Here is a 15,940-nt window from a genome sequence, read left to right on the forward strand (position 1 = left end):
ATCACTTTACTTTTATAACGAACGCAAGTAGTTTGTCGTACATGAAATTGAAATTCAATCTGCGACAAATGCAATGGTAAAAGGCATATCCAATTTACCTGTACATTTTTCAAGACAATTGTCTGCAAATGAAATGATACAGGTCTATCAATTTAAAGGTAAACGCCTAATCTTTATTTTCATCTTAAGTTCTTTTATATGTACATATATTCCTTTGTAAAATATTGTTCTATCGTACAGAATATAGTTTAACTACATACTTTCTTTTCCGGATTTTTATTCTCATAAGTAAACTTCAAGATTTTGATCAGTAGATAAAATTATCCTGGAAAGAAAAAAATCTAAAAACTTTTTTTACATACACACACTCTGTCTCACTCATTGTACATGTTAAAAATAAAATCCCAGGGTCTTTAAAAATATTTTATTCAAAGGGAAAACCTTCTTCTAGGTTAAAAGTTTAAGAATCACAGCATCATGGTAGCTATAATATGTTGGAAGCTTCGAGACCTCTACCTGTATGTGTCCAGACACATATACGTGGTCTAATATAGTACCCCTTTCTGTAGTGCAAAAATTAAAAACTTGTCTAAAACCAAGGTTACTCATGAATGTTTGAATGGGACCTCCAGATTTCGCATCTTCATTAAAATCTCCATGAAAAATGATATGTTTGTTGCATTTTCTGTAGAATTCAATGATGTTTTGGAGGCGATCAAGAAATTGGGGAACACTTAGAGTATTTGGTCGATAAATGGTAACAATTAAGACATCATGTTTAATCATTGTCACTGCAATTCCTTCAACATTTCTGACGGGAAGAGAACTAACTATCTTCTGAATTTCATTATCTTTGGTATACAGTGCTACTCCCCCACCCCTTGCAAGGCGGTGTTTTTGTGTTTGATCGTTAGTGTTGTCATATAGATCTTCTCTCGCTTTGTGATGAAATCTGTAGTCTTCAATATCGAAATAGGCTGTATTTTGTTCTGATCGTAGCCAAGTTTCTGTCAAGCAGATGATTTCCGCATCTCTGAATCGGATATCATGTTCAAAATCCGGAACGTGGCCTTGTAAACTCTGAATGTTGTGCAGAATAATTGTGTTGCACTCTGATGAGTTCAAGGGATATGCTTGAAGATGTAATTTTGTCATTTCACCCAAGGCTGTTTTCACTCCTGAATCAGCATATATTTTTTTAAGTAACCCGTTTTCATTCTCGGTTTCTATAAATAACCCTAGCTGAGATGTCACTCTTGACAAGGCAACATAGGCTTGTCCTGGTGAAAACGTACGATCTAAATTCACAACTACTTTTTCCACAGTCATTCCCTGTACTTTATGAGCTGTGCAGGCCCATGCTAACCGCAAAGGAAACTGATGCCTTATGACTGTTCTCGGTTTCTTTTCGATCATCTCTTCTTGAACCCTTTCAATTAAAACAACATTTCCCTTCTGCGTTTTTCTCCCTGATTGTTTTCCAACATTCTTGTTGTCAAATATCACTCCAATACCTACAACATTCGATGTGTTTTCACCATACTGGAAATGTGTTATATATCCCACAACACCATTCACAAGCCCATCTTTTACATCACAATTTCTTGTAAGCATTACCCTTGCGTTTACAGCAAGTAGCAAAGAACTTCCAAGACTGTCAGTTTTTGATCCTTTGAGTGGTTTCTCTCTCAATGTAAGTTTTCCTGTTGTCGCATTTTTTTGATAGTCCTGTGCATCAATTTCCACAAGATCTTCACATGATTTCCTTATCATTGTTACATTGTAACTATTTACTTCTTCATTTGTAGAGAACACATGCAGAACGTCTTCGGGTCCTTCTCTGATACAATTAGATATGATCAACTGTGTTTCATTCTCTATAGCCTGATCAGATTCCCTAATTCGCAAATTATTCAAAGCAGTTGCAAACGGTACATCTTCACGTTGCCTCATAATTTCACTTAGTTCAATGACTTTGAAGAAATCCCTCCAAAAGTCTACTGGATATGAAGTGTTCTCTTTGTATAATCTCTCATCTTTGCGTTGCTTCACAGGAGGGAGTTGATAAAAGTCGCCAACTGCAATTACACTCACACCACCAAATGGCTGTTTACACTTCTTTATTTGTACTAGTCTCTCGTGAATGTAGAAAAGAAGTTTTTTGTAGACCATTGATACTTCATCTATCACAAGAATCTGCAAATCTCTCAGTTGCACTCTTAACTCACTTAGACTCTGTTCTTTCAATGGTTGGTATGGCAATGGCAAATATTTTGTCAAGGCAAATACGTGATGTAAAGTGCTTCCACCTATATTGAATGCAGCTGTTCCTGTGAAAGCTGTAAGAAGTACTGGTACACCATCTGGCGAGAATAGGCTTGGAGCAAATAATCTGGATGCCTCATAATGTATTGCCTTGACAACATGACTTTTTCCTGTACCTGCACCTCCTGTTATAAAAATGTGCAGTGGATCTGGCTTCTCTCCAGCGATTTTTGCTACACACCAGTTTCTAACGTGATAAAATATATCCTTCTGTCTTTCATTTAAATTTTGCAAGACCGGTAGGATATCTTCCCTTGAATGACAATTCTGCTGAATATGATACAGCACATCGGAATTTGTCTCATTTTGCATGTCAGGTATTTCTTCTGCAACATTTTCAAGTAAGCTATCAACTTTATCTTTCTCGACAGCACATTCATCTCTCATCATTTCTGTTTCTGGACAGAGATTTGCCCATGCGTCTTCAGGTTCACCAATATTTTCGAACGTCTCCATAGCCACTGCTATCACTTCTTCATTTGCTGCATACCGAGCATGATTCATGTCCACGAGTGATTTAACCGACTGGACCCTTTGATTACCTTTTATTTTTATGTGCCCATTTGCATAAAACTCTTCGTACAAATCAAACCCTGGTGGTTTCAGCTGTGCTTCATTCCAATGTGGTAAGAAAAGCTGGAGTAGCGACTGGTAATATTTCTCAGATGTCTTATCTGCATTGAATCTTGGATACCTAATTATAGCTGGCATTGTACGTGTTCTTTTCTGGATATATCCCTTTGCGTTTTGCAGCTCAAACACATTTTTGTTCTCATTTTTCGGAACCTGGGACTTTGCTAAGACTCTGAATTCAGAACAGAATTCTGCCAAACACATTTTGTGAAAAAGTATTTTGTTTGGTCGATTTTCGTACCTCTCTATTATATTTGTCATCCAAATGTCATTGTCATCTTCATCCACATCCTCGTTATCGTCATGACTTTCTCTTTTTTGCCTTTTGAGCTGAGAGAGTGGTTTACTTAATCGAGTAGGATTTTCTCCAACAGGCACGAAAACTACTTTTCTTGAACATTCTTTCATTTTTAAATTGCAAACACGGTATACTGCCTCTTGCACGCTGACTTCTCTGTGATGTAAATAAGCAGATCCGATTCTCTTTAAAGTTTGATGTGCATCAAGATTTCCTTCTTCTGCCTCTATCTTTGTTTGCTTGAGTAGCATACCCATTTCCCTTTCAGACTTGGAAATGTACGAGATTATGTATACAATGCAACTGAAAGGATCTAACACAAACTGAATATCCATATTAGCATCCCAACATTTCAAGAGGCATGGGTTATACTGATTAATCCAAAGTTCACTGGGATTTCTTTTTAGAATAATGGATTTTTTTTTCGCCAATATGTTGTATGCTTCTTCATACATTTCCTGAGTCAAAGAAATTTTACAGAAAATTTCCTCAGTAGATTTTAACTCATTTGACTCATTTTGTACTTCATTCCAAACAGCCATTAATATGTCTTTCGCTCGGGATTTGCCTATATTTGATAGCTTTGTCTGTTCAGGGTTCTCCTTCTTGTCATCTTCGTCACATGGTGAGCTAATGAACGTGCACCGAGAAGGTGGTCTTGGATAGTTAAATCTACATTCTGTTCCTTTCTTTCTGCACGATTTTGAGTGTTTCTTACTGTGTTGTTGTACTGCTAGGACTGTGTTTCGCAAGACGGGGTCATCTTTCTCTGAAGGCACTTCACACGTTACGTGCTTATCGATGAAATCACAAACAGCTTTCTCTCCATGTTCTTCAAGTCTAGGTGCATTTTCAACCCAGTATAAACAGTGCATGTGGGGTGATCCCCTCTGTTGGAATTCGACTCTTTGAAAATAATCAACAATTTTTCCAATTGGAATCGATGGAGAACAAACAACATCTCTATGGAAGACATGGAATCTGTGTTCAAACATCCTTGCAACTGTTACTGGGTTACTCCTTAATGTTTCGTTCTTTTCTGACCAGTCCAGTGTATTTGGATCTCTATTATCATTCTGTTGCTTCAAAATTGTTCTAATTGCATCATTCCATCTATGCTCTGCAGCAGAAAAAGAGCAAAACCATGTAGGTATTCCTAACTGGCGGAGCATAGCAAAGAGATCCTTCTGTGCACAAGACCAGTATGCTGGTGTTCCACGAATTGGTTGCATGAACCTTAGTGCTTCATCCTTCTGTAGTAACGTACGGAGTATTTCTGGATCTTGTACCATGTCTGACGTAACCAACTTCCCCGTCCCAAATTTTGAAACAGACTTTCTAATAGAAATTTGAGTTTTCTCTATAACTTGATTTAATTCTGACATATACTGACTAAAGAAGATGTAATTGCTATCTTTCGCAAATCTATCATCCGCATTCATGAGTCTGTTGTTGAAATATCTAGCTAATGTAATTCTTGTTGCTCTCTCCTCATTCCATGAAAATTTTCCAGTTGGGAAGTGACAGGGAAATGTTTTAGCTTCATTGCCTGGTTCTTGTAACATTCGAACTGGGTTTTTACCTTCACCGGGTGCAATATTGTAAATATCATCAAAATAATGGTCAAGAACTTCTTGTGCAATATCAACAGGTTGTAGGCAAGTATCAATAGCAACCTGTTGAATTTCATCACTCTCATCGTCTGCTGCCTTCTCTTGTTCCTGTCCCTCATCTTTGAAGTCCTCATCATCTGTGTAGTCTTTTCCCCAGTCTGTATCTATTCTTACAGTTTTGTACCACTGATTGTTTTTCTTTAAGTAATTTAAAGCTGTAAAAACATGGTTTGGGTTTACAAACTGGTACTCAAAATAACCACGATAATTTAACTTTCTTTTCAGTTTCACTCTCAACAACAAATCATCTCCATGCTTAAGTGGTAAGCTTGCAGCCCTTTTCATATCCGATGGCACACACACAACAGGCCCATGTATATTTCTCTGGCCACCCTGTGGAAGAGCCATGACCTTCATAAATGGGATGTGTAAGGCAATAAGATGTTGTTCTAAACTGTTTAAGTCTTTAAGTTCCCTTGGAATATCTTCCAAAAACATATTATTGACGGTTGCCTCTGCTGGGATGTTGCCACTCAGAATCTTTCTATGACATGTATAACATATCCATAGGGTAGACTTCGAGCAATCTTCTGAGCAAGATTCTGTGCATTGGTGCAAACAATTTTCCTGAATACACAAGTCTGCAATATGTGCAGCAAGTTCACTCTTTTGATATATCCGTCGATCACATTTCTGAACCTGATTAACAAATAACAATCGATTGCAGCAGCAGCATGTAAAATCGATGCCTTTGAATGTGTTTTCCTTAAATAATTCCAATACCTCTTCTTCCTTTTGCAACTTTGCTCGCCTTGCAGTTCTTTGCAAATTGACTGTCTTTTTCTTCATTTTTTTAGCATCAGAACTGGCGTTATATGATTTTTTACTGCGTGCCTTGGCATTTGATCTGAATGCAACATCAACTGAGTATCTGTTTGCCCTTGATGCAAGAACCCTTTTCCTGAAAGTCTCATTTGCTCTATATCTCTTTGTTCCAGCACTATTAACTTTATTCCTGTATTCCTCATTAGAACGGTGCTTTTCTAGCGCTCTACGTTTCACATCCATCCTATGTTGTTCATCATTTTTGTATTTTTCAGTGCTCCATTTTTTGACTTGTTTTCTGTGTTCTTCGTCAATTTCGTATTTTTTGATACTCTTCCTTTTGGCCTCATTTCTGAATGTAGCGTCTGTACTGTACTTTTTCACGCTTCTCCTTTTCACGTCCTCTTTATGTTTATCATCTGACTTATATTTCATGATGCTTCTGGTCTTTATATTCTCTCGATGCACATTGTCAGTCTTGTACTTTTGAGTACTTCTCATCTTCACATTTTCTTTATGGGCTTTATTTGTTGCATATTTTTTTACACTTGCCTGCTTCTTCTTTTCTCTGTTTTCCACATTGCCTTCATAAATATTCTTACATCTTGATTTAGTTTTGCTATTATACAAAGGGTCATTCCTATATCTCTCTTTATTCCGTGTTTTCACGAGAGTTTGAAATTCGTTATCCTCTTTGTACTTCCTATATGCAATATTTAATTTTTTATTTCTGAATTCCAAGTCTTCACGATATTTTCTTCTTAAGGACTGTCTTCGTGTACTGGCAGCACTGTCTTTCTTAATCATCTTCGAAGGATCGATTCTTTTGGTTTGCATTCTTTCACGGTTTTGCCTTTTCTTCATATAATTCAGATCAAAGGAACTGGATTGCAATACAGGTGTATTAACCGTTTCTAATTCTCGTCCACAAACATCAAGAGCAACATCATAATGATTTTGGTGATTATGACACAAGTAAATAGCACCTAATCTCCTTTCTGTCAGGCTAACACCAACTCTCTCTGCTGAAAACTTTAACCAACGATTGTTAGAAAATGTGTAGATATCAACACCTAGTAAGTGAGACATGGCTTCAATTTCTACTTCAGTTGCCCATGTTCCAGTGTTTTCCATTGACGACAATAAGACATGATCTTTAACAGATCTTACACCAGCTCTTAAAAATGACTGGAAATAGTCTTCATTTTCAAGCAGATGTTTACATACTGCATTGCGTAGGTCATAATGATAATCCTCTGAATTTGTTAAACTAAAGGACACTGCCCTAAAAAAACAATTGCCATCTCCAGAAATTTTATGCTCTTCACAAGGTTTTCCCAATTCCTTTTCAAATGGCTGATTTTCAAGAGGGAAACCAAAACACAAGAAGGGAATATTTAAATTGTCACATATTTCTCTCTTTGTGTCAGAAATAAGAGGAACAAAATTGAACTGCTCATCTTCACTTGAGACAAAAATTAAATCATCATGTTCGATTCCTGCATCAGAACCTGTAATTTGTGATGGAAATGAATTCCTGGATGATTCATCAGAAGGAAGTGTTCCAGAACCGATATCCTCTTGTTTTTGTTCAAATTGAGATCTGGTCTCTGAAACACAATTCATTTTGCAATGAACTCCAGTCAAATTACATTCAACATTTCTAATATATCCCATGGATCTAGCTAGAGCCTGTAAATATAGGCATACTTCATCTGTATTGGCAAACAGTACTCGCGTGCTCTTGCCACTTACACTTAATAATCCTTCAGAAGACCTGGAATGTGAATCAAATGTAAAGAAACCATCTTCTGTTTTCCCAATTAGTAATGTGTTTCCCCCAAAGCAAACAAAGCATCCATCAGTACCTGTAACAGCAAGTTGTACTGCTTCCTTCAAACAATATACTCCAAAATCAGAATAGTCAAAACCTTCTTCTGACAAAATGACACTTGTTAATGTTCTCTGCGTTTTAAAATCATATGATCGATCAAAGCATTCAAATAGCTGGGGTAAATCTTCTACAAGCAAGTATCTATTAGTAATTGATGAACTTCTTTGAAGATAAGTATACAATTCATCACCAGTTACCAAAATCTTGTTCATGTCCATTGTTTTCCAATACTTGCTACTTTTTGCTTTGTGATAAGATAATCCAGCTAGACAATTTGCCACACACTGAGATCCAGCATTAGCTCCAAACATTGGATCGCCTTGATGAAAAGAACCCTGCACATAAATAAGACACTTTGATTTTGATTCCCCACTTGCCTTTTGCTCTTCATTATCATTAAGCGTATCGAATGATGTGATTTGTTCAGATGAAACATTTTCGTTCTCCATTTTCGGTTTCTTACTCTTAAAAGTATCCACACCTTTACCCTTTTGCCAGTCACATAAGTTATATAGATTCTCATTCATTTTCTTGTCATATGTACATTGCTTCTCAAATAGCTCACTTTCAAGCCTTTCAAATATGTTTTGTCTGATCATATTCTTTTCTCTTTCATATAAATTTCTTTGTGTATTATGAGTATTTTCCAATTTCTCTTGTTTTTCACATTTGTCCATTACAATTTCATTATTTTGTCTTTCACACATAACATCTTGTTTCTCTGACTTGATATTCCCTTTAAGAACTGTAAAATTTCCATTTGAGACACGTTCATATTTCATTTCTTTGATACCGTCTTTAATACTTTCTTTGATACTGTCTTTAATACACTCTTTGATACTGTCTTTATAGCCCACATCTTTTTTTAGTGTACTGCTGGTCTCCTCCATCCTGGAGGTATCCAGCTGTGTCTGACCTGCTGGGCTAGGCTTAATGCCATCATCGTGCCCAGGTACTCTCGCTGGAGTACAAACCCACGCTGGGGAGTCAGGGGACAGTGCCAACGCCCCGTTTTGGGCATTCAGACGACTTCCCCGAGGAGGTGACAACCTCGGGGCATTTGAGTGCATTTTCACTCGAGGTGAGGCCTGCACCCTGGCCAGGGGTTTTTCCTCATAAGGCGGCAACCCCATAGAGCCTTGCCCCGGAAGATTACCGGGAGGAGCTGACACAGCTCCATCCAGTGTTCCGCAAGGAACAAAGGAATCTGCCACAGGCTCATCAGATAAAACTTCCTTGGACGACTGACACTTCTCCTGTCTTTTCTGCCTTTTCCGTAATTTGTCTTTCTCTCGACGTTCTCTGCCAACAATTTTTTTTCTCTTAGGCATCTATAATAAACAAAAAATTTGTAGTTATTGTTTCTAATAATAAATGTATTAAATAAGAAAGGAAATTCAAAGCCACATTTTACAATATATATAGATTCCTAATTATATGCGAGGAATTATTTATTGCATAATTTCATGAGAAGCATCAATTGTGAAATAAAATTATGCGCTTTTATTTTTTTGTGCTAAAATCCATGTAAAATTCTCTTGATCAACCGTCCTTTTGCGAATAATAATTCTTGTGATTTGAAGAGCCGTTTAGCGATAAAAAGTAATCTCGAAAAATTAGGAATTTACAGAAAAGTGCATGACTAATGCCATTAAGATGCTATAACAAAAGTATTTGTACACAAATCTTTCAAAATGATATCATGGTAAATTTTTTTTTTAATTGAACAAATCTTTCCACCAACGACATGATCATTGACTATGCGTTAAGCTCCGAAGCTTCATAATTATCTCAAATATAACTTTTAAAACAAGAGGCCCATGGGCCACATCGCTCACCTGAGAAGCTTTGACAATTCTGTCCTTTACTAGATTTACCCCTAGTAATACATATTGTGACCCCACCCTACCCAACTGATCTTTATTTAGACAATTTAAAATCTACACTTCCCCAGGATGCTTCCATATAAGTTTCAGCTTTTCTGGCCCAGTTGCTATTAAGAAGAAGATTTTCAAAGATTTCTCCTATATATTTCTATGCAAAACTTTGATTCCCAATTGTGGCCCCACCCAATCCCCAGGGGTCATGATTTGTATAATTTAAAATCTTCACTATCCCTGGATGCTTCCACATAAGTTTCAGCTTTTCTGGCACAGTGGTTCTTAAGAAGAAGATTTTCAAAGATTTGTCCTATATATATTTCTATGTAAAACTTTGATTCCCCATTGTGGCCCCGCCCAACCCCCGGGGGTCATGATTTGTATAATTTAAAATCTTCACTATCCCAGGATGCTTCCACATAAGTTTCAGCTTTTCTGGCACAGTGGTTCTTGAGAAGAAGATTTTCAAAGATTTTTCCTATATATTTCTATGTAAAACTTTGATTCCCCATTGTGGCCCCGCCCAATCCCCGGGGGTTATGATTTTAACAATTTAGAATCTACACTACACCAGGATGCTTCCACATAAGTTTCAGCTTTACCGGCCCAGTGGTTCTTGAGAAGAAGATTTTCAAAGATTTTTCCTATATATTTCTATGTAAAACTTTGATTCCCCATTGTGGCCCCGCCCAATCCCCAGGGGTTGATTTGAACAATTTAGAATCTACACTATCCAAAGATGCTTCCACATAAGTTTTCGCTTTTCTGGCACAATGGTTCTTGAGAAGAAAATTTTCAAAGATGTTTCCTATATATTTCTATGTAAACTTTGATTCCCCATTGTGGCCCCACCCAATCCTCGGGGGTCATGATTTGAACAATTTAGAATATACACTACCCCAGGATGTTTCCACATAAGTTTCAGCTTTTCAGGCACAGTGGTTCTTGAGAAGAAGATTTTCAAAGATTCTTCCTATATATTTCTTTGTAAAACTTTGATTCCCCATTGTGGCCCTGCCCAATCCCCAGGGGTTATGATTTGAACAATTTAGAATCTACACTACCCCAGGATGCTTCCACATAAGTTTCAGCTTTTCTGGCTCAGTGGTTCTTGAGAAGAAGATTTTCAAAGATGTTTCCTATATATTTCTATGTAAAACTTTGATTCCCCATTGTGGCCCCGCCCAATCCCCGGGGGTTATGATTTTAACAATTTAGAATCTACACTATCCAAAGATGCTTCTACATAAGTTTCAGCTTTTCAGACACAGTGGTTCTTGAGAAGAAGATTTTCAAAGATTTTTCCTATATATTTCTATGTAAAACTTTGATTCCCCATTGTGGCCCCGCCCAATCCCCAGGGGTTATGATTTGAACAATTTAGAATCTACACTACCTTAGGATGTTTCCACATAAGTTTCAGCTTTTCTGGCACAGTGGTTCTTGAGAAATAGATTTTCAAAGATTTTTCTAATATATATCTATGTTAAACTTTGATTCCCAATTGTGGCCCCGCCCAATCCTCGGGGGTTATAATTTGAACAATTTAGAATCTACATTACCCCAGGATGCTTCCACATAAGTTTCAGCTTTGCTGGCCAAGTGGTTCATGAGAAGATTTTTTAATGACCCCACCCTATTTTTGTCTTTTCTTGATTATCTCCCCTTGCGAGGGGATATGTCCCTTCATTTTAACAATTTAAATTCCCCTTTACCCAAGGATGCTTTGTACCAAGTTTGGTCAAAATTGGCCCAGTGGTTCTTGAGAAGAAGTCGAAAATGTGAAAAGTTTACGGACGGACAGACGGACGGATGGACGATGGACACAATGTGATCAGAAAAGCTCACTTGAGCCTTTGGCTCAGGTGAGCTAAAAATGACTCTACATAGCTAGGAAGTTATAATTAGTTACCTACTATTTCAGTTTTGACCCTCCCCCCTGGCAAAATGCATTAATAAAATTTCATGTCTATGAATGACATAACTGCAAATTCATATAATTTTTATAAGAGGCCATGCTAACTCATTTTTGTTTTTTTGGCTGGTGTATACATTTACGAAACTATTTAGCTTGAGATTTGGATAGGAATAGCAGATTAATATCAAATTAGGTATATATGCATATGTGGTTTTACCACAATAACTCATGCCCGGTCATACTAGCAAAATTAAATCTATTCTAATAGGCCCAAACAATTTTCAGTTCAGGGACAACAACCAAACATTTTCAGTTCAAGGGCCTTACTAACCACCAAATATTCCTTGATAAGCAAACAGTATTATCAGAGGTTATCATTTAGAGGGCATAAGCATATACATGTAGTAGCTATACTTCCTATAGTATAATATATATGCATAATAAATCGAAGAGGGAGCACAAGCCATTACCCCCTCCTTCCTCCTTTTTAAATGTAGTAAAATGGCATAACAGTTACAGTATTTACATGACTAATTAATACTTCACAGCATTATATGAAATGGTTTCCCTTTATATGCTTATGTAAATGTTCTATATCCTAATATTATACTTTAATGTAAATTACTTGAATCTGATTGGTCGAGAAACATTTGTTAAAAAAAAACTTTTGCCCGCTGAATAATGAAGCCACGCCCTCTAGCGTAGCAACAGTCAACAGTGCTTGATGACGTGTGATATTCCAAATAAAGTGCCAGTCCACAGCTTGATACGCCCGACAAATTACAATTATTTTTAACAGTTAATTAGAGTGAAAGAAAATCATGTCAGCCTTAATTTTAACATTTCCATAATTTCTCTACTCCTTTAAATATTTGTTAATCCATCTCCAGTGGTTTAGGCATTAAATTAATTATAACAAATATTGCATCATTCATAAATTTTTACTGGTTGTGCTAGATCTTGTCAAAAGCCCATTATATTAAACAATATCAAATTAGTCTTAACAACTTAATCTATACCAAATTAATTTTGAAAATAAAAGGCTAGCCATCAAATGATATATGCTATACAGTATAAACTGACCAACAGTTCTTCTAATTACCATAGCATACAGATAAGACTGTCGGATCAGAGATGGTCTAAAGCAGAAATGATTGAGACAGCTAACCTTCCTACATTGAACACATTAATATATCTTTAACTGGAAGCTTGTTTACTCATTACCCGAGAGATTATTTGATCTTCACTATTTACCATAAAACATTTTATTACGTATATGTTTATGTTTAAAACTTAAAACATAAATGATTTTTTTTAGATTTAATGTCAGACAAATTTTAAATGCAATTCTTATGAACATGCTGATTCCATCCCCATCCCCATGAAATTAGTTTTTAATTAGTTCATAATATCATACATCAGAATAGTTTAACATGCAAAATCAAATTAGTGTCAACTATTTTTCATCTAATTCATTTTAAAACTTAAGCTAGCCAACAAAATGAACAGCTATTTTTAATCAAACAGGCTAATCCATTTGCCCAATTCCCTGATTCTAAGTCTAATAGTGTTTTAGTTATGGGCCGGAAAGGACTTTTCCATATTTGGCTGTATCTTTTAAATTATAGGTCAGAGCGACCTACTTTTCTACGCGACACACCATCTACCAAAGATGTATCAGCTGACAAAGTTTGATAACTCTAGGCCTTATAGTATTAAAGTTATAAGCCGGACATGAGAAAAACTAACCGACGGACAGACAGATGGAAATGAAACCAATAACATAATACATAATATGTCCCGTCTTAAGACGGGCGTATAAAAATGGCAACTGCACAGAATTCATATTTATATATTGTTGTTTGCACATTTGCTGGAGGGATGGAGGATCAGGATTTGAATTGCCTTGAGTCTACATTATCTGACAATGCCACCATAACAAATTTTATTTGGTGTGGAAATATTTATAAAGCTCCTTCCTATCTATTTCTCTGTTAAAGATTGTAATGGGAGGTCCTACATGTACTTTGTACAAAGTTTAACATAAATCTTTACTCACTAAGGACACTTCACACTTCAGACAATTAACAAATTATGACTTTGTTGTTTTTCAAGATGTTTTCTAAATATTATGCATTATTTAAATTGTGGTTTACGGTGTCATCCATCCTCTTACATCATTTTATCTATATAGTTGCCAGGATAGTATTGGATGTGTCTTTAGTGATATAACCAATTGTAGCATTGCAGTTTTTGAGTAGCAATCTTTTATTATACATGTATATTATTATGTAAAACTTCATTGCAACCCCGGGCTAGACCTAGTCATGATTTGAACACATGTGAATTAACAATACATATCACAAAAGATGTTTGTAAAAGACATTTGTCCCCCTACCCCAAAAATTGGAATTTTCCGAAGTCCAAAAGGAAATAACTCTGTCAAAAAGGGTGCAATCATACCCAAAACATAACTTGGCCTAGATATTCATATAACTAATCTGTATACTAAATTACATTTCAATATGTGCAATCTCTCCAAAGAAAATGATTGGAAACTGCAAATAATTAGATTTATTCTAAGTCCAAGGGGCATAACTCTGTCAAAAATGGTGTGATCATACCCAAAACAGAACTTGACCTAGATATTCATGTGATTAATCTGTATACTAAATTTCATTTCAATATGTGCTACTTCTCCAAAGAAAATGAACAGAGACAGCAAAGAATTGGAATTTTTCTAAGTCCATGGGGCATACTCTGTCAATTATCATGCAATCCTACCCAAACATAACTTGACATAGATATTCTTCAGCATAATGTAAAACTTGGGTCAACCGTTTTGGCCCCACCCTTGCCCTGTGGGTTATGATTTGAACAAACTTGAATTCAAACTACCTGAGGATGATTCCACATGAGTTTCATCTTTCCTGGCCCAGTGGTTCTAGAGAAGAAGATTTTTAAAGATTCTTCCTATATATTCCTATGTAAAACTTGGGTTGGCCATTTTGGCCCCACCTTTGCCTCGGGGGTCATTATTTGAACAAATTTAAATCTCTTCTACCTGAGGATGATTCTACATGAGTTGCATCTTTCCTGGCCCAGTGGTTCTTGAGAAGAAGATTTTTAAAGATTTTTCCTATATATTCCTATGTAAAACTTGGGTTGGCCATTTCGCCCCACCCTAGCCCCGGGGGTCATGATTTGAACAAACTTAAATCTGCTCTACCTGAGGATGATTCCACATGAGTTTCATTTTTCCTGGCCCAGTGGTTCTGGAGAAGATTTTTAAAGATTTTTCCTATATATTCTATGTAAAACTTGGGTCGGCCATTTTGACCTAACCCTTGCCCCAGGGGTCATGATTTGAACAAACTTGAATTCACACTACCTGAGGATGATTCCACATAAGTTTCATCTTTCCTGGCCCAGCGGTTCTGGAGAAGAAGATTTTCTAAAAATGCCATTAATTTTTAACAAATTCATGATTATCTCCCCTTGGAAAAGGGCGTGGCCCTTCATTTGAACAAACTTGAATCCCATTCACCTAAGTATACTTTGTGCAAAGTTTGGTTGAAATTGGCCCAGTGGTTCTTGAGAAAAAGATGAAAATGTGAAAACTTTATGACAACGCCGACAACGACGACAGATAACGGACAAATTTTGATCAGAAATGCTCACTTGAGCCTTCGGCTCAGGTGAGCTAAAAATGAATGGAAATTCGACATAATTAAATATTTTAAAGTTCAAGGGCCATAACTTTGTTAATTATGGTGAGATTGTACCCGAAACTGAACTTGACCTAGATATTCATCTGACTAATCTGTATACTAAATTCTACTTCAATGTGTGCAACCTCTCCAAAGAAAATAAACAGAAACTGCAAATAATTGGAATTTTCCCAAGTCCAGGAGGCATAACTCTGTAAATTATGGTGAAATCGTACCCAAAGCAGAACTTGACCTAGATATTCATCTAATATACCTGTAGACCAATTTCATTTCAGTATGTGCAATGGTGTGAAGAAAATGAACGGACACTAAATGGACCAACAGACAGCAACAAAGCAATATGTCCTGCCTTCTTCAAAGGGGGGCATAAATATGACCAATCCTGGCTTTGCTGTTCTTGAGAAGATTTTTAAAGAATTTTTTCTTTCTGTATATAATTCCTATGTTAAACTTTGATCACAAATTGTTATCTCACCCTAACCTGGGAGGTTTTGATTTGAACAAACTTGAATGTACACTACCTAAGGATGCTTCCATATATTATAAAATATTTCTATTTCTAATTTTTTCCTCTGTGAAAACTGTTTAAAAATTAGCAAAGTTGATTTCTTCATAATTATACCAGAATGTAAATTAGGCAGGTTGATAGCACAGAATCTACGAGGCCTAATATGCATACAAATCTCAAGCGCTAGTCCTGCCTTTGTGTTAGAGTGTTAAAGTGCAATGGTCTAATTCGCCAAAGTCTGATGGTACGGAGAAACAATCAACGTTTATGACGTCACAATAATCCGAAGTCTGAACTTTTCCTGCATTCAAAATC

General features: G+C 36.4%; 1 protein-coding gene across 1 annotated transcript; it reads right to left on the minus strand.

The window, feature by feature from the left end:
- Positions 1-447: 447 nt before the first annotated feature.
- LOC134247174 (uncharacterized) lies at positions 448-8,919 on the minus strand. Its single transcript, XM_062729513.1, has one exon. The coding sequence runs from the start codon at positions 8,917-8,919 to the stop codon at positions 448-450; it is 8,472 nt and encodes a 2,823-aa protein (XP_062585497.1).
- Between the last annotated feature and the right edge of the window lie 7,021 nt (positions 8,920-15,940).

Source organism: Saccostrea cucullata, unplaced genomic scaffold, assembly GCF_032062105.1.
Source record: "Saccostrea cucullata isolate Sc308-1 unplaced genomic scaffold, CSIRO_AGI_Scuc_v1 ctg6185, whole genome shotgun sequence".
Classification (NCBI taxonomy): Eukaryota; Metazoa; Mollusca; class Bivalvia; order Ostreida; family Ostreidae; genus Saccostrea; species Saccostrea cuccullata.